The sequence below is a fragment of the Phallusia mammillata genome, chromosome 4 (genome assembly GCF_965637545.1).
Source record: "Phallusia mammillata chromosome 4, kaPhaMamm4.hap1.1, whole genome shotgun sequence".
NCBI classification, from domain to species: Eukaryota; Metazoa; Chordata; class Ascidiacea; order Phlebobranchia; family Ascidiidae; genus Phallusia; species Phallusia mammillata.
This window is the reverse complement of record NC_137255.1, coordinates 26,897,564-26,915,701: the sequence shown is the minus strand read 5'-3', so window position 1 is coordinate 26,915,701 and position 18,138 is coordinate 26,897,564. Positions and strand designations below refer to the sequence as shown.

Below are 18,138 nucleotides of genomic sequence, written 5' to 3'. Positions count from 1 at the left end.
AAGGCTGAAAAATCTATGCCTGCGGTGTGATCTGAACCCCCGACAGGAGTCTTTCCAGGTTTAAAATACCACTTTTTGCATTCGGGGCCTAGCTTACGGCTTACAATTACCAAACGATACACAAGTGCCCCGCAGTCTACAATCTTAAAACCTCGGATTCGATTCTTCCACTATATTCGTTACATTTACATTTTTAGAAGCTCTACAACAGATTTAAAAGGCAATAGTGGTGAGAAAAAGTATTGAAATTGATTTTTATTTCTTGACAAATATTTTTCATACAAATTCCCATTGCACCGGATAAAGAAGACACGAGCCAATTTTCTGTGCCAACATGAACTGACAGCAAATATTGCGTTTACCACAGAAAAAAAGCAATTCCATAAATGCTACATGAAACATAGATATCTACAAGGAATCAATAACAATACGAAGTCAGCAAAATATCTTGAAACGAAATTTGAATGTCCACTGTTAGTCGGAATTAGCGGAATTGTATAGAGCTAACCCTCAGACCAACACAATCTTTTCCTATCTCTGTGCATTTCGTGACCGGGCAAATTTCCCCTTTGTGGGCGGGAGTGTAACATGCGCCACTTAGCGGACATTTTTCAACCGGTTTGCCCCTAAAAGAAAAAATATTTGTAGTTATGTGGACTTGATGATTGTAAAAATAAGTTTGGTGATATATAGTGTTATAAGTTTAGTCTACAGCTCATATTGAGTAAAATTGTGGTTTTTGAAATGAACTTTAATCGAGTCACATTCGGGAAGATACTCGATTTCACTCCGGTCATTTTATTTAAAAAAATCGAATTATCCAACTCGGGTCAAATAGAAACAAATTTATGCCAGAAAAGTATTTTTTTATTGTTTTCTTCAATTTTTAAAAATTAATATTTACGTCTAGTAGCCTTAGCATAAACGCGTAATTACAACACTGATGACGTCACAACTACATACCTGTATATTGGAACATATGTGGCCGCGCAGATATCGAATGGATTGTGTGCGTCATAAAGCAACTCGTGTGTGTCACGTGGGTTTTTCTCACAAGCCGCGATTATCTTTCGCGTTTGTGATGCAACATCCGGTTTGGGACCCAGCTCCAGAAGTCGACGCGCAAATGACGCGGCAGTCTGAAACAATTATTACGTCATCAATCTATTATGACGTCACGAAGAAATAATATCCAACTTCATATTGTAGATTTCGTGTAGAAAATGCTCAGTTAACCGGCTTGATTAGGTATTCGGGATGGGCCGAGCCGAGCCAGAACCCGAGTACTCGGTACCGAGCATCGCTGTTTTTAATGCTCGGTGCTCGACCAAACAGAACATTTGCAGTTTTGGCACATCCCTATTAGGTATAACGCCTCTTGTGGCGTAATGTGAATTTTACCACGATGCAGACTAAGGTCTATCTTTCCAGTTAATCATGTCTAATGTGCTCAAATTTCTTAGGCTATACTTACAGTGTATAGTAAAACACAAAATATCAGTTAGCATTAAACCAGAATCGTCTGAAATGGGATTAAGAGACAGTTTAATAAGATTTGTTCCCGGTGGCTAGTGAAATTCGTTAAAATCACCCTTTGTAATAAGCCCACTAGTGAACTAATTGCATCTTAAACACACTTTAAAACAACCACACCGACGTACCTTGTAGTTTTTCAGCTTGAAGAATAGGTTTTGTGCTGTTCTCAGTGCAAGTATGAGATGGATAGGTTGCCACTGACAGTGTGTGAGGTAAGCTGCCATCTCACATGTTCGTTTTTGGTCATCCAAACTCGCTTTGGGTAGGGATTTACGAAGTTGTTCCATTGAAAGTCCGACAATGTATTCGCGGCAAATTGTAATCAGCTGTTGAGCCTGTTAAATAACAGCAATGTTTTATTTTAATATTGTTTTATTAGTGTTTTAAAAAAAATTAACAACTTTTTTCGTAACCTTCTGCATTGAAGGAAAAATATTGCATGTCGGAAAACGGCTTTTGGTGATTTTTTTGTGTTTGGTGTTATTTTTAGTCTTGGTTTATCGATTTGCAATTTGTCAGTATTTTTTTGACTGGATTGTACAGTAAAGTTCTAACTTTGAATTTTGTAAGAAACTGAAGGAAAGTAATGTCAAGACTTTCTGTTTCAAAAAACCTTGACCATAAGCATTCGTCGATTTGAAAAAAAATTAGTTTTAAAAGTAAGCAATGCAACCTTTTATTGAAAACCTTAAAGGCCACTGATTTTTGTGCCCTGTTATATCCCACCTCACTTATTTCCTGCTTGTTGTCGACCACCAAAAGTGGAACAGATAAAAGAATGTCACGGAATTTTACAATTGCATCATCGAATTTTCCTTGTGTGGTCAGTTTGTAAGCATCCTGAAATCACATACCGGTTAAACTTGTGTTTTTCAAAAAATAAACCGGATCTTAGCAAGAATGCAAGCGCATATGTGTGAGCAATTGAGCATGATACAAAATTTCAGGCCTCGTTTTTGACGGGAATCTTTTACACAACTGATAATCAAATGGTTTCATTTTTTGTTGTTATATTTACAATCTTACTGTGTTATTAGCGTTTCTGCTTAACCAAATATAAATTTCGTTTCTTTATTTGCCTAGCAACATTTAAGCATTGTGACGTCAGACATATATGACGCAACAAATTTAAATTATTTGCAAAGGAAATTGCAGTTCAATAGTTTACCTGTAGTCTTGTAGCTAACACAGCGAGGCTCAAACCCACGACGGGAAGTCCCCCTTTGGCCCCCGCTTCTCGCCAGTTCCGATGGGGGTAACTGTTCATCGGGGGTAGACCGGGAATTCCCGTGAACGCCGTACGTCCCCGTGCAAATGTTTGGGTAAAGAGGGTCTTGTAGGGTTGAAAGTCAGTGACCCCAACTTGGTCATGAAGCAACTGCAAGAAATTTAATCTAAGTTATGGCTGTAGCTTCAAAGCTTTAACACAAAATACATGACATAAAAGCCTCTGTGCAACCACTCGACAAATGCTACATCAAAAGTTTCGGTGAACTACAACTTAAATGGGAATAATTTTTTTTGCGCATTCAAACCAGCTCCATTAAATGATGTTACAAAGTTAAAATGGCTTTTCAAAAAACATTACATACAACCACAACACTTTACCCACCCTGAACGCAGTGTCAAATGATCCGGCAAGTATGTGGTCAACAGCAAGTTGTGAATTGTTGCACCATACCTGGCATTGAGATGTTCCTGAAAAAAAAAAAACAGTAAAAGAGTTGCTTTCACAGATAAAACATGCCCAAAACAATAGTTTCGCCACATAAAAACTAGTGCAATATAACGGAAGTTTTTTTAAGGAAGGGGGTCATAAGGCTACATTAGAAGCTCTGGACAACCTAAAACTTGAAATGTTGAATGTGTAATGCATTCAAGTTAGTACATAATCACCAAAAACTTGTGTATGGATAACTTAGTAAACATTACCGTTTCTTACTTATTACGTAAGGTAGTTAAAATGTCAAGGCTTATCAATGACAGAATAGGAAATAGTCAATAAACTGTGTCCAGTATTAAAAATATTTTAAGGCATACCAACATAAAAAGATACATTTATTTTTATTTTTACATAAAACATATGTAACATTTAAACCTTTTGTGGGAGCAACAAAGAATCCTTCTCCATGAGATCCATCATCAGGAGCGATGTCAAGATCAGCTGGAAGTTCAAGATCATCATCATCAACATCCCAACCTCCTCCAGTGTCCTCTCCCTCCTCTGCATCCTCAAACTCTTCTTCCACGATCCCTCCCTCATCATCAATGATGATCTCAACATCTTCTCCCCATCCTCCAACATCTGCGTCCATGTCATCTGCGTTGAGAGCTCCGACTGTGCCTCCCTTGTTTCTGTTCTCATGGAAGAATCCTGTAACAAAAATTGTGAAATAAACTCCTTGTTTATCTCTGTGATATTGCTTGTGCTTTTTTAGCCATTACACCAGGGGTGTCAAACTCCAACAACTTTGAGAGCCAAAAACAAAGTTTAATAGAACTTTTTAACAAACATATACACAGTGCAGGGTAAAATAACCCACTGTGCTTTATTGCTTTGTGTAAAGACAGTGGCATACAATGATGCAACAATTGCAAATGCTGATGCTAAAGATGGGCATATTGAGACGTTGCATATAGCACCATTGCATCATGTAAACTCAGTGCTCCGACAGGGTATTCCTGAGCCTGAGTAAAACACGTCACTTTTCAAAGTTACTTTGTGAGCCACACAAAAACTCTTGGGAGGACTGCATGTTTGACACCCCTGCATTATGCAGTACACCAAACCTCAGTGAACACGTACAAAATTGAAACAAAAAATTTTCAGGGTTAGGCGAAAATCTGGATTAACTGAAGTCGAATAGTTTAAGCCTTATCACATTACAAATCTTTTGAACCTCAAGTTTTGTTGGAATTAGGTGAAAATTCAGATTTACTGAATCCAGTGCAAACAAGGTCTACAACAATTTGACCAATTAAAATACAAACAATCATTTTTTAACGTACTTATCCAAAACAGTTCGTTTGTGGAACTATTTTTCTGAGGAATTCAAAACCGCCAAAAGAAGTTTATTTTTGCATTTCCAAACAATGTTTCTGTCCTTTAAAGTAGTGGGCAATTTTACCACTTAATCTCTGGTTTTAATAGTAAAGTGAATCTTGCTTTTAGACCACAGCAAAAGGTTGTCAACCACTGCTATAAAGGTTAGTTTGCTGTGTGACCAAGTTATACGAAGTGCTCAAATTTTTGTGGACCCACCTTTGCTGACAGTTAGCAACGGCCAATTTTCTTCACACTGTTTGATGGGAGGTGGTGGCTGAAGAAGGACTGCGCTGGGATCAATATCTGGGACTACTTCATCTTTGAGCTGCTCTGCTTCTTCTTCTAATCCATGTGTAGCAGCAGTAAGATAAGCGAGCGACTTTTGTCCGCATCCACGAAGAACCTTTACTCGCTCTGCTACATCTCCGAGATAAAGAGCAGCCTGGTAATGACCTGATGTATCCTTTCTGATTTCAGCTGGAAAAAGAAACACTACAGTCAAATGACACGTACAAAAAGGGCAACAACTATAGTAAACCACAGATTTCGATGTTGTTTATTGATTTGATGGGTCGAGCCGAGCAAGAATCTAAGCACTCTGTACCGAGCATCACTGTTTTTGATGCTCTGTGTTTAGCCGAGCAGTCTCACTAACTGACCCGAGCATTAAACCAACTATTCTACTAACATACGATAACCAGTGTCCAACAAGGTATAACAGAACAAAAATGACTGCTTTTTAATTGCGTTAAATGATGGAAACCGCGTACTTCAGGGGTCTGTACATACTTACCGATTTTCATCATTTTTCTCAACTTTTCAAGATTTCCAGTGAGCAAATATAGAAACGAGAGTTTGTCGAAATCCTTGGTTCGCTGATAAGCCATTTCTACCACTTGGTGGTTCCCATGAGCAAGTGCAACTTCTCCAAGTGCAACCCAGCACTGCTTGTCATCAAGTGCTTTTGCAGCAGCTAATGCCACCTAAACAATTCCATAGAGTTAGTATGCTATAACGTTTATTATGGTGTTTTACTTGTTCAAAAATTTAATAGTTGCAATTACACTTTTGTGGATATTAAATTATTTTTATTTAGTCGTTTTTATACTTCCATAATTTCATTAATCTGTTTATAAGTTTCATCACTGTTGATGGGTGAGCATTTGCAGAAACATTTGAATAATAAAGCATGTCTCTTTTTGCATCTACTTGGTTTGTTGTTTTGTCAATAATTTCATTAATCTATTTTAATCTTCATATTCATACAAGATACAATTATTTACCTCAATATCTCCACACTCTAGAGCCAATGAAAACCTTGTTTTGTCGTCCTTGACAAAGTGTAGAGCAACTTCTGGGTATCCTTTCTGTTGCAAGTAAGCGATGATCGATTGTCCGACCAGCTTGGTGTTACGAACCATGTGTAGAACTTCATCGTATTTGCGATTCACAAGTGCCATCTATCAAGTGTAATTATATTTTAGCTGTTACGCCGATCTTTAAATACATTTTAGCATCGATGTTATCTTTGAATAAAAGTCACTGAGACAATAAAAATACTGCAATGGATTTGCTGATTTCTGAAAAGGAATTTAAATACTGCAAAAAGTCTTTAAAAAACTCACAAAAAATACAGTATTTCAGCTCAACTATAAACTGACAAAAGTAACGTATATCAGACAATTTTATGCAAAATAAGACTCATATTTAACCTGTACATCTTTCTTGGGTTTTAAAGTAGTATTGAAATGTGAAAAATATAGTAGACAATTCTGCTTAATCGCAAATGTCACTTTTCTTGCAAGCAATTGGAATGAGATTCAGTTTCCAATTGTTACAATTAAATACTCATTTCGAAAACATAGATACAAACCTTGAATCTGAATTCTGTTGGATCAATGGAAAGAACTCGAGGACGAGTTTCTCGATCCAAGCAATACACACTTGTGCCCTTAACCCTTGTTATATAGATGGGAAGGTCCAGGGTTCGAATGATGCCATGATCACTGGAATGTAAAATAATAAACACATTGATGATATGCAAGCTCCTTTATATGTGTTTTTCACTGTCCAAGACTGACATATTTTTAGACATAAATTCTGAGTTATTAACAAAGAGTGAAAAATCCCTGAGGAATGCAATAATTTCAAAAACAGATAGTAATATTTTCATTTTACATAATACATAAAATTAAGACAAAAAAGGCATATTTGACCATAACCTCAACATCACAGGGACAAAGTAAGCTGTTTGAACATCAAAAAATTGATTGTTTAAGCCAAAAGTTTATTATGTTAATAATAAACCTGATTTCAAATTTGTTTTTCAAAACAGGAAATTCGATAAAAATACTTTTACTGCTCAAAACAAAAAAATAAACCAACTAACCCATTAGTAAGAGCATATTTGATGTGATTAGAAGTAGTGTAGATAAACACACCACTTTCTTCCCATGCTCCCGACTTCACACGCACATTTTCGTGGATTGTGGCAAGCGATTCAAGTTTACGATTGCAGATTGCAATGTTGTGTTTAGCCAACAGTGCAACATGTGACATATCATTGGACCAAACCACATACTTCACTTTGGTAAGCTTCACAGATGCCAGTGCTCTGAAATGAAACAGTAGTATTTTCAGTTCTATTTAAAATGGTGTTGATTTTTGATTAAATTCAAAACTAATATTCAGCAATGCCCCAAATTAAACCATAATATAATGCACTGTCTGTTTGTTACGAAAAATCAAAAGCGTCTTAAATTCATTTTAACAATTCCTTATTTATGAACAACTAAACTGACAAGTTGATTCTTTCAAGTGGTACTATGATTGATTCTGTTTATGAACTAAAGCAGGGGTGTCCAAACCTTTTTTAATGGAGTTCAATTTTTATCAGCTGAAAATGCCTGTGGGCCAATGTTTTTTTGCAAAGTTTTTCAACCGGACTATTATAACACAAAGTACGGCATTTAAGGAAATTATGGGATTTTGTTGTGTCAGCACTCAGCACCATGTATACTTCCTTTTTACCGGTTAATAAAGTTCCATGGAAAAGTTTTTGCGTGAAGTCACAAGTCGCCTCAACCCAAAACCTTAATTCAAATATTGGCAGGTTCTACACAATAAATTTGAAACAACAACCGCGGGCCATTGGACATGTCGTCACGGCCACACTTCGGACACCACTGGACTAAAGCTATTGGTTTGAGCTGAGAAATTTTAAAAACATCAGCACAACCAACCTTTTTTGTTGAACATCATAGAGTGTAATGCCTTCTGGAGTGCGAAGTAACAAAGAACCAGTGCCGGCGTAAAATATCTCGTCAACAGCTGGAACCTGAACCTTCTTGGTGATTTCGTTCTTGTGATTTTTAATGACAATGGTGTGTGTTCTGTCAAGCACAGCAAACCTGCTTCTGGCCACCCACACTGCAGTCAAACCTGACGATCGCTTTCCTTCAGGTGCTGGAAAAAAATAATCAATTAGCAATTTGTCCTAACCTAATTCATAGGGTTGGGCCGAGCCAAGCCAAGCCAGAACCCGAGTACTCGGTACCGAGCATCACTGTTTTTGATGCTCGGCGAGCAGTTGCACAAACTGACCTGAGCATTAAATTGCAAAACCATTCAAAACTAGTGTTCGAAAGGGTGTTTTAGAGTAAATGCGTCAGATTTTGGAATAACATGTATTTCTGGGGTATGTATAGCTTAATACACTGTGAGGTAAGGGATCTAGGAAAGCTACAAAACTAGCATGAGATTAGGTATGTTTGTGACATCACAATGCATTGAGCGTGCTCGGCTGATCACTGAGCATTAACATGAGATGCTCGGTGCTCGATCAAACAGAACATTTGCAGTTCTGGCAAATCCCTACTAATAAAGGTGTTCAGTTTTTACACCAGCGATTCCCAAACTGAGATATTTCCAAGTGTGCTCAAACATTCTGTGGTATTTTAGGACTGAATTACGAAATGTGGCACACATGACAAACTTTTTCTTCTCGATTAACTTTTTACTTACCATCAGGGTTGGATGAATCAGTTGTTTTGGGAATTTGATAAAGATCGTAGTGAGAGTTTTCGATGTTGGATGCACGCGATGTGATGACAACAGCATTTTCAACTGGATTGTAAGACATGGAATAAACTGATGTCTTTGAACCACTGTAAAAAGTAAAAATTTGACAAAAAATAATTTAAAGCAATCAAATTATCTGGTTACCCATGCATTCATTTTTTGCATGAACTGGCCACCAAAGACTTTAATGTAACAAATCTTGCATTTTTTTAGTTGTCAAAAAGTATATCCTTTTCAAAGTTCCGGACACAGTTACATTATATGTTTTGCCAATACAAATCAACATAAACTGTTTTACACTTCACATAAGACTGACCTTCTGAGCTGCATTGCAGGTGTGTCTTTGCTTGTAGTAAAATCCAACTTGCGAAGATATTTGTCTTTCACATAGTAGAGGAAGTTCTCATGGGTAGCAAACGCTGGCCGTTCACGCTCCAGTTTAAAAATCACCATTCCACCATCGTGGCCAGCTGCAAACAGGTTCAAAGTAGGGTGGCATGCCAAAATCCAAAACCTTAAAACACAAAACAAATGTTAGCTCCTATAAATAAATAAAAAAACTGAAAGAAAAACAAATGTTAAAAACTTGCCAACACAAGTGTCAATAAATACTTATGTCAGTACAAAAGTATATGAGTTTAAGAATATTCAAAGATTTGAAAGTAGGTTCTCAGACAAATGCCTCGCGCTTTGTCATCACAAAAAGTATGACTCGTCATCTATGCAGTCATCACTGAACCATCAAACACCCTTTCCCATCACCAAAGGTTAAACTTGAAGAGAGAGATAAGAAACTGACAACCAATACTTGCCTGTCGTGATCGCGCCTGAAAGATTGCACACTTGTACGCTTTCCCATGTCCCAGACTCGGATAGATTTATCCTCAGAAGCGCTGAGAATAAGTTCTTGGCGAGGGTGAAAAGCACAGCACGACACATTGTTGTAATGACCACGACATGAGTCCACCTCCCATGCTTTGGATTCATTCATTCGCCAGAGTTTTACGAGTCTGTCGTCTGCCGATGTGACGACCAAAGGCATTGTGGGATGGAAACATGCCCAGTTTACTCCCCGATCGTGACCCTGAACAACAAAAGTATGGCATAAAGTCAAACTTGTTACACATAAAAACTAGATCTTCTTATTAGATGAAAAAGGGTCAAATACTGTCGAAAAAGCCTTAAAGTTGCATTGAAAAATTGTGGTTTGAAAGGTGGAAGGATCACTTTAGATAAAACTTTCAATAATGGAATAAAAAGTTAGTAAATTCACAATGTTATTGTGACAGCCAATGGCAAAAAAATAATGGATAAAATTTATGAATAAAGAATTTTCAAAACAGAAGGGCATGCAAAACGCTTTAAAATATGAAGAATATGGTTATATAGCTACTTAATTACTAAAAAACATTTAATATTCTGCTTGGGTATAAAATCTACACAATTAGTTACCAAAACACATACTTGCAACATACCTCGAGCACATGTTTAATCATTACGTCGGTGCTACCAAATAGCTCAATTGAGGCAGGTCCTCCAACACCAGTCCCACGAACTGATTCATCTGGACCAGAATTTGGGGACAGATTCTTCTTGCGCAAACCTAACCAACAGAACAAAAGTTATAACCTGAAATGCTTTGATTGCATTTGAAAACAATGGCTGTGTACACTTACAAAAAACTCCAAAGGTTATTTTATGAAAAACAGTAAAAGCAACCATGTAAGCATTTTTAAAGTACCAATAGGGTACAACAAATATAAATGCTATGCACAGGATCTGTCCCTCTAATAGTAGGCATGTTAATGTCCATGATCACTGAGTCAGATTCTATTTGAATAAGTTTTTAGAGACTGACAATGCCTGTATAGGTGAAATATATATACATCTCGATTTTAGCATCTTCGTGTCTACTAGTTTTGAGTCAAAAGAATTTGCTTCTTAATTATTATTAAGGTACAGCAAATGTGTACCCATCTTAAAGAACAGTTTGATACACATCAGTTTATCCCAAAAGCACAATGAGAAATATAAAAGGCAAAAGAGTAAAATTACCAGCTATGTCCCAAACTCTTGCTGTTTGATCCAATGAAGCAGAAACCACCAAATCTTCTGAGGGGTGGAAGTTAGCGGACATCACATAATGGTTGTGGCCAGTCAGGACAGCAATACAAGAGCGGGATTGCCAGTTCCAAATCCGAATTGTCTGCAAGCGGGTTTCAAATAAACACCACAATTATACAACCTGTACTTATGCGCCAGTGTTTTGCTACATAAAACTTTTTCTGTTTTGTTTACTAAAACATTCTGGAATAGGTCAAGGGAATTTACAGTACAGAAGATTCCAGTGAAATGCATAATCTTTTTAATTGCAAAGGGTTTGTAGATGACATATTTTAATGCTTCAAAGATGTTTGGTAAATTAATTATATGATTAACTAGAAAACTGCAGTTCGGATGCTTGTGTGGTCTTATTTAGTTGGTTGCTACAAAACATCACAGACCCCAACTGACGAGTCAATAATACCTGATCATCAGAAGCAGAAAGAATCCAAGGATAGTCATGATGGAAAACTGTTGTACGGATGTAATCCAAATGACCAAGTAATGTGAACAGGCATCTTCTAAGCTTGTAATTCCATATCTACACAAAAACATACACAGTTAACCTTTCATCGAATGTGTGGTTAAATACAACTATTTTATTCAACTTGTGAATAGAATCTAGAACAGGGCTTCCCAAACTTGGAGTCGCAACCCCGGAAGGGGTCTCTTAACATACTTGAGGGGTCGCAGAGAGCTGTATCAATTTTGAAGAAAGTACTCCATACACTGAAGTAGAGTATGGGGAAGCCACACATCCCGGTCTTGACCTTTGTTTTACGTCACAATGTCATTTTTGTTGTTACGTCAGTTTTAAAACGTTTCCAGCTAAGCGCAAACAAGCTTGTAGTGACGCCATTGATTGAACAAACGTCGGTTGAAACGCAAAAATTGCAATTGTTTTGAAATACACAGGCATTTTGATGAATCATAAAGGTGACATATAGAGTTATAGACTAACGTTCAAGTATTGTGTGGCGCAATAAACTTCCTCTAATAAAATAGGTAAAAAAATTACGACTTCTAAGCAGTGTTAAATGTCCATTTGCAAAGCACTGCAACGGCCTAAACTTGGTCCAAGGTGATAAGTGCCTATTTGCACAACAATGTGACAGAAACTAAAGGCTAAAGCACGCAAAAGGTATCAGTGTTTAGACGTGTAAAGTAGTAGACTCCAAGTACCGGTAGGTGGTTTTTAGTTTTCGCTAGAATTAGTCGTTTTACTAAATACAACAAACATACTTTTTGCATTGTTTATCATATTAAACGTGGAGGGTCGCTGAAAAAGAGATTGAAAGGGGTCGCGATCAAAAAAGTTTGGGAAGCCCTGATCTAGAATATATATAAACCTTTAGTATACGAAATATAGTTTTTCAACATGTATAAAAATCGTGGCTACTGTATTTAGTGCAACAGGTAATAAAATAAAGTACTCATCTCATACCATAAAAAAAATAAAAAAATATGTACAAAAAGAGATTTAAATTAAAATAAAACATATAACCAGCAATTTCTGATGGGACAATAAACTGCTTTCTGTTTTAAATAAACAATAAACAAACCTTTATTTTGTAATCATCACCACCAGATACAAACAATGGTTGTTGGTTGTGGAAACAAATTCCTCTGACAGGGCCTGCAAGAAAAAAGTTTAATAAAAACAGGTGGCACGATTTCTGACAAAAAATTGGTAGCAATTTGGCAGATTTAAATAAAATACTCTGGAACTGCTAGCAAGACAGTATCCTAAATTGAAAAGTTTATTCCGCAAAGACTACATTATTTGCATAAATTAGATGTCTAAAATTTGCTGGAATTATAGGTAAAATCTCAAAAATGAAAAGAAGATTTAGACAGCCATTATTTCAATCTGTATAGCATCTTACCATCATGTTCCTCGAATTTGTCGATCATGGTGCACATTCGATAATCCCATAACTGAATTGCTCCGTTGTGAAGTGAAGATAAAACCCACGGTCGCTTTGGGTGAAAAGACAACCCTGAATATATAAGCCATTAAAATAAAAAAGTTACATACAGCAAAGTTTTCGGGCAACAAATTAATCTAAAGGCAAACTTTTTAACTGAAGTGCAGTTTGATCACAGTTTATATTTCATAAAATATTGTTTTGTTTTATTTATTAACTCAAAAACACTGTTTTGCTGAGTTTCAATTTAGGTACAAAGCAAACAGAAAAATCGTAAAACACATCAGAATCATGTGTAAGAACTGATTGGATTTATTGTTAGATTTAGGATAACATAAACTCAGATCCAATTGTTTAAAAACTGGTTTTTGGTTTTAGTTTGGACTAACCTTTTACACGAGCAGACTTGGATTCAAATTTTGTCAACATTTTACCGAAAGGACACAACAAAAACAATCACTGCAACACAAATAGTTTAGTCCACAAAATTTAAACGTTCCTACTTTCTAAACGTTATTATTTTTATTTTCTTCTGTTAAAAAATCGAGTTTTGGATTTCTGTCGGCAAATTTACATGTGCAGTCATGTGGAACAAAACGTCACTGAAGCCACGTTTGTTAAAATTCAATGGCAGCCTGTCACAGAAATAAAACTTTTTTACCAATTTTTACTTGAGTTGATAAATCAAATTTTGTCACATTTTTTTAATTGAAGTGTTGTATTTAAATAAAAAATTTGACACATGTGAGTTGAATAAGTAAATCAATACACTATCTTGTCAGTAGTTTCCGACGAATGAAGCCCAATTTCGGAAAAGATGTAAAACTTTCGAATAAAGCACTCTGATTAAAAAGAGAAAATAAATTTGACTTCATATTTCATACCTCTGCGCTTGCGCCATTCGCTGTTGTCACCTTTGTGTGAAAAAACACCATCAAATTTCCAAATCTTAAAACATTGTTGTATGAATTTATTGTTCATGCAAAATATCCTAGTTTTAAACAATGCTACAGGAGCCTAATAAATACAGCTGTTTTACACGTAAATACAGTTGTTAAAAGATTGCGTCATAATTTCAGAAAAACAAAACAAAACCGGAAATGGCCTAACTGCGTGTGGAGTGGACTGTGCATATAACGCAACGAACCAAATGACCACTTTGCGTAAAAACAAGTACTAAGGGCTAAATTGGTGATTAAAATCCCAAGTTCTGCTTTGAGAGTGGCCAATCAGGAATTATGATGTGCGTAAAGGCAATTTAAAATTGAAATCCGTTGGTAGTTACTGCTTTTGATGTTAGTTTTAAGGCATAGTTTCCATATCTGACAAAAAAAGACTTCGAATGTTTAATAAACGGATTTTCTAAGTAAACTAGCGAGATCAAAGGTTTTAAATTGTGAACACATCTGGAAGCTTTGTTGTGATATTTATCACTTTACAACGCTCTTAATCCACCTCAGTGGGCAAAACAGGCATTCTTTGTTGATGCCGAAACTGGAAAAGCCAAAAACTACTCTTACATGAAATTATTTGAATTCTGATGTAGCAAGACATAATCCTTACGACTTTTTGTTGTGCCGTAGGTGGCGCGACATAATCCGTTGCTATGTGAAGGTGAGGTGTGGGAGCTGTCAAATAAGTGTGATATTATGCAGACCATACTGGCAGTTACAGTGTGGTTTTCAGAAGCGAACATAGTACGCGACCTTGAACGCTGACATCATTTAACGTCTTTGCAACAAACAATGACAAAGCAATGCTTCTGACTGCAAATTAGCCTATTATTCATGCTACAAGTTAATTCAGTCAGCGTTAAAAACCGTGTTTATTTATACCTCGCCAGCTTCAGTGGGAGAAACAGATCCAATGAACTTATTTTTCAGAAAGTTTTTTGAAACAAACTTATTATTAATCTAAACAGTCAGATCAAGTTTATAGAGCTCTTCTGGCAATTGTGGTTTTATTCCGACGTTTCGGCGTCTTATACAGATCGCCTTCATCAGGGTAAAATACACTCCATGCGCGTAGCACAGTGCACGATAAACAAAGGAAAAAGAATTAAACGCGAGATGTGTATGGGGTTACCCTGATGAAGGCGACCTGTAAATCGAAACGTCGGAATAAAACCACAGTTACCAGAAGAGCTCTATAAACTTGATATTATGCCTGACAGTACTAGCTTATATAAACCGACAGATGATGAAGTATTTACTCTGATTTGATTCGCTATAGCAAAGGGTTTATGAGGTTTTAACGACCGGAAAACTGTCTGGGTGTGGACAGGTCCGACGGGATGTGGTGGCACTTTCGTATTCCTTGTTATGTTTAGTTGCTAATTACGAGAGTAAAACTAACAGAAATCACAAAATAAGCTGTTTTGAGGTTTGTACTGCTGATATTTGGCAAGTACCTTTACCGAATGCTGAACAAATCGAACACTTTGTCAGTTTTCCTGCTGAGCTGCGAACAATAGGTGGGAATACCATGGCAACCAAATCTTTGTGCTACAGCAAGTGGTTTGTTGAGTAAATTTTCGCGAGACATGTCCGGGGAGGGCACAGCAAGTATGATTGTTATCTTATATAGTAAGGAATTGCGCAACAAAATGTGGATCATAAAGTGCAAGAAGCTGCAGTATAATTTCGGTTTCGATATAGAGTGTGACAAGCAAACGTTGCCTATCTGTTAAAAAAGATTTGTATAGGCCTATTGCTTTTTCCAAGTTAGGATGCTCGGTCTTGGAAAATCAAATTTCGTAATTTTCTGGGTTATTTCCTTTTCGCTAAGTATGACGTCACAATTCGGAACCGGATGCGATGTAATTTGCATTTTGCGACAATTAGTTGACTTTTCCGAAAAGCGCTGAGTCATACCAGAAAAGCTTTTGTTTGAGCTTACTTCAGTAAAACAGGTTTTCTAAGCGAGAAAAAATGTCACCGTACAAAACATACCTGAACTATTTGACAGATGTAGCTAAGTCCACGAAGCTATCTTTAAAAATAGCTGGAAGTTTTGATTTAAAAGACAGCCTGGGTAAAGTTAAGTAAAATTCTCGGAAAAATCGTTTTGAAATTTTGACACGTTTCAGACATGAGGAGATGTTACGGCTGGGGACTTTCCCAATAACTAGTGTCATCTGTCTTACGTCACAAAGAGAGCCTTGACATCGAAGAAGTGAAGAGATATAACCATCCTGTCCTTATTTCTAAGATTTGTCCGAATAGTTTGAGGGCCAATGTCTAAAGAAAAATGATTGTCCTTAATCATAAGAAATCTCCTTGTTTTTGACTTGAGTCCTTAATGTGTCTTATTTTCAGCAATTACAAGTCAAATCCCTGCTACAAGTAAACAAGAAGTTGCTGGAAAAGATTGTTTCTGGCAAAAAAATACGGCACGTGACATGTCATGGCTCGTAAAAATGTAAAGATTTTTTAAAAACGTTTGTTTCGTTTAGTATGAGAATTACATTTTTCGGCTGTCCTTATTTTGGGGTCAATGTCGATGGCAACCCTGGATATATATGGCGATATTTTAGTGTTTGCTCGTTTTCTTTTGTCAAATTTTAAATATTTGCCTTGATGTTTTCGATTGAACTTTTTTTCTAAGCCAAAAAAGTAAGCGAATAATTTTCTCCTTTGGATTCGGATTTCTCCCCCCTCCCCTTATTTTATGTGGTTTGTAGTGGACACTTCATTCGACCATTGGTGTACGAAAAAAGGGCGGGAGAAATGAAATAAAAAGTCGAAAATTCCTCAATTGTTTTCTATCACACATGACGTCACATTCACAACGCGCCAACGCGATAGCGGCATCCACTCATGCGTAACGCACCAGTTGCGTGGGAATTTGTTCGAAATCTTTTAACACTACTGTGACGTCACTGTCGGTGAGCGTTTGTTGTTTCCTCGCAGGTTTGGAGAAACGCACTTCGCAAAAATCCCGAAACTAGGAAATAGTTTCTTGGAGCCACGCGCTTTTAAGCTTCAAGTAATCTACTGTGACGTGTTGTTTTGTGGTGTGTGATGTCATCGCCTACTTAAATGCTTCGTTGGGCGTGAATCAGATTTGTGTGGAAAGCGAAAATAGTTTTTGTGGCTAAATTAAGATTGGCGGGGCTATAAAGTGTGCTTTACATTTCCGGGCGTTTTTCTGTTTTTTTTTTCGATTTACAGTTTTATGAAGTTGGGGGTTAAATACAGTTTGTTAACAGAAGTTTTGCTTAAACACAATTTGACTCCGATTTGGGAGAGGTAGGTTTGATCATTTTAGTTTTTCAGGAGTTGGCAAAGAAAGCATTGAAGACAACACATCGAAACCTGTTTTTTAGTTCAGACAAATTTGATAGAAGCTACAATTTATTGTAAATTTTGATTGTTAATTCAAATAGAAGGAAAGTTACAAGACATAGTTTAAATCAGGGCTTCCCAAACTGGGGGTCGCGACCCCGGAAGGGGTCGCTTAACAAACTTGAGGGGTCGCAGAGAGCTGTACCAATTTTGCAGAAGATACTCCATACACTGGCGTAGAGTACGGGGTGTCGCACACCCCCCGCCGTGACCGTTGTATAACGTCAAAATGTCATATTTGCTCCAAGTTACGTCGGTTTTGAAACGTTTGCAGCTAAGCGCAAACGCGCTTGTAGCGACGTCATTGATCAAACAAACGTCGGTTGAAACGCAACGCTTGCAATTGTTTTGAAATACACAGGCATTTTAATGCAACATAAAGATGACAAATAGAGTTATAGACTACGCTTAAGTTCTGTGTGGCACAAAGAGAAAAACATTTTCTAATCAAAATAGGTAATAAATTTACGATTTCTAAGCAGTGTTTAATGTCCGCTTGCAAAGCACTGCAACGGCCCAAACTTAGTCCACACGGTGATAAGTGCCTATTTGAAAAACAGTGTGACAGAAGCTAAAGGCTAAAGCACGTAAAAGGTATCGGGGTTTGGACGTGTAAAGTAGTAGATTCTGAGTACCGTTTGGTTGTTTTTAGTTTTCGCTCGAATTAGTCATTTCAGTAAATACAATAAACGTATTTTTCGCACTGTTTATATTATCCGTGAAGGGTCGCGGAAAATTTAAAGAGATTAAAAGGGGTCGCGATCAAAAAAGTTTGGGAAGCCCTGGTTTAAATACATTTGTTAGTATTTTCCAATAACGTATGAAGCGCGAACTCCTAAAGTAAGAGTTACGAGCATATGCAATAGACAGAAACAAAAAAATGTAACATGATATAGCCCAGTTAAAACAAGCATTGATTGTAACTGTTTGCGTGTTTCGTCATAGAACAAGATTACATACGTAATAATTAATTGCCAAAATTTTATTTTATTCCTTCCGTCATTTGTCAAACGGTCATACATTAAGCTTCCTTATATAGTGTACACGCATTTAAGAACAAAAGCTAAAGTTTCTTGGAAAAAAATAAATCCACAGATCT

At 36.8% G+C, this 18,138-nt stretch overlaps 1 protein-coding gene across 1 annotated transcript; it reads right to left on the bottom strand.

Annotated features, from left to right (window-relative positions):
- Positions 1 to 240: 240 nt before the first annotated feature.
- LOC145223815 (coatomer subunit alpha-like) lies at positions 241 to 13,225 on the bottom strand. Its single transcript, XM_080090203.1, has 22 exons — positions 13,083 to 13,225; positions 12,652 to 12,765; positions 12,328 to 12,401; positions 11,190 to 11,306; positions 10,718 to 10,868; positions 10,138 to 10,265; positions 9,475 to 9,746; positions 8,979 to 9,176; positions 8,606 to 8,748; positions 7,825 to 8,047; positions 6,972 to 7,196; positions 6,456 to 6,588; positions 5,866 to 6,042; positions 5,376 to 5,565; positions 4,799 to 5,059; positions 3,635 to 3,910; positions 3,149 to 3,234; positions 2,705 to 2,914; positions 2,263 to 2,376; positions 1,662 to 1,871; positions 964 to 1,139; positions 241 to 626 (listed from the first exon to the last, which is right to left on the bottom strand). Exons 1-22 carry the CDS (start codon positions 13,120 to 13,122, stop codon positions 485 to 487), a joined length of 3,660 nt encoding a protein of 1,219 aa, XP_079946329.1. The 5' UTR covers positions 13,123 to 13,225; the 3' UTR covers positions 241 to 484.
- Between the last annotated feature and the right edge of the window lie 4,913 nt (positions 13,226 to 18,138).

Excerpts from the sequence above, each read along its gene's own strand:
- LOC145223815 (XM_080090203.1), bottom strand. The coding sequence starts at position 13,122 with ATGTTGACAAAATTTGAATCCAAGTCTGCTCGTGTAAAAG. Across the intron at positions 2,915-3,148 it reads CATTTGACACTGCGTTCAGG|TTGCTTCATGACCAAGTTGG; the intron begins GTGGGTAAAGTG and ends AATTTCTTGCAG. Across the intron at positions 627-963 it reads ACATATGTTCCAATATACAG|GGGCAAACCGGTTGAAAAAT; the intron begins GTATGTAGTTGT and ends TTTTTCTTTTAG.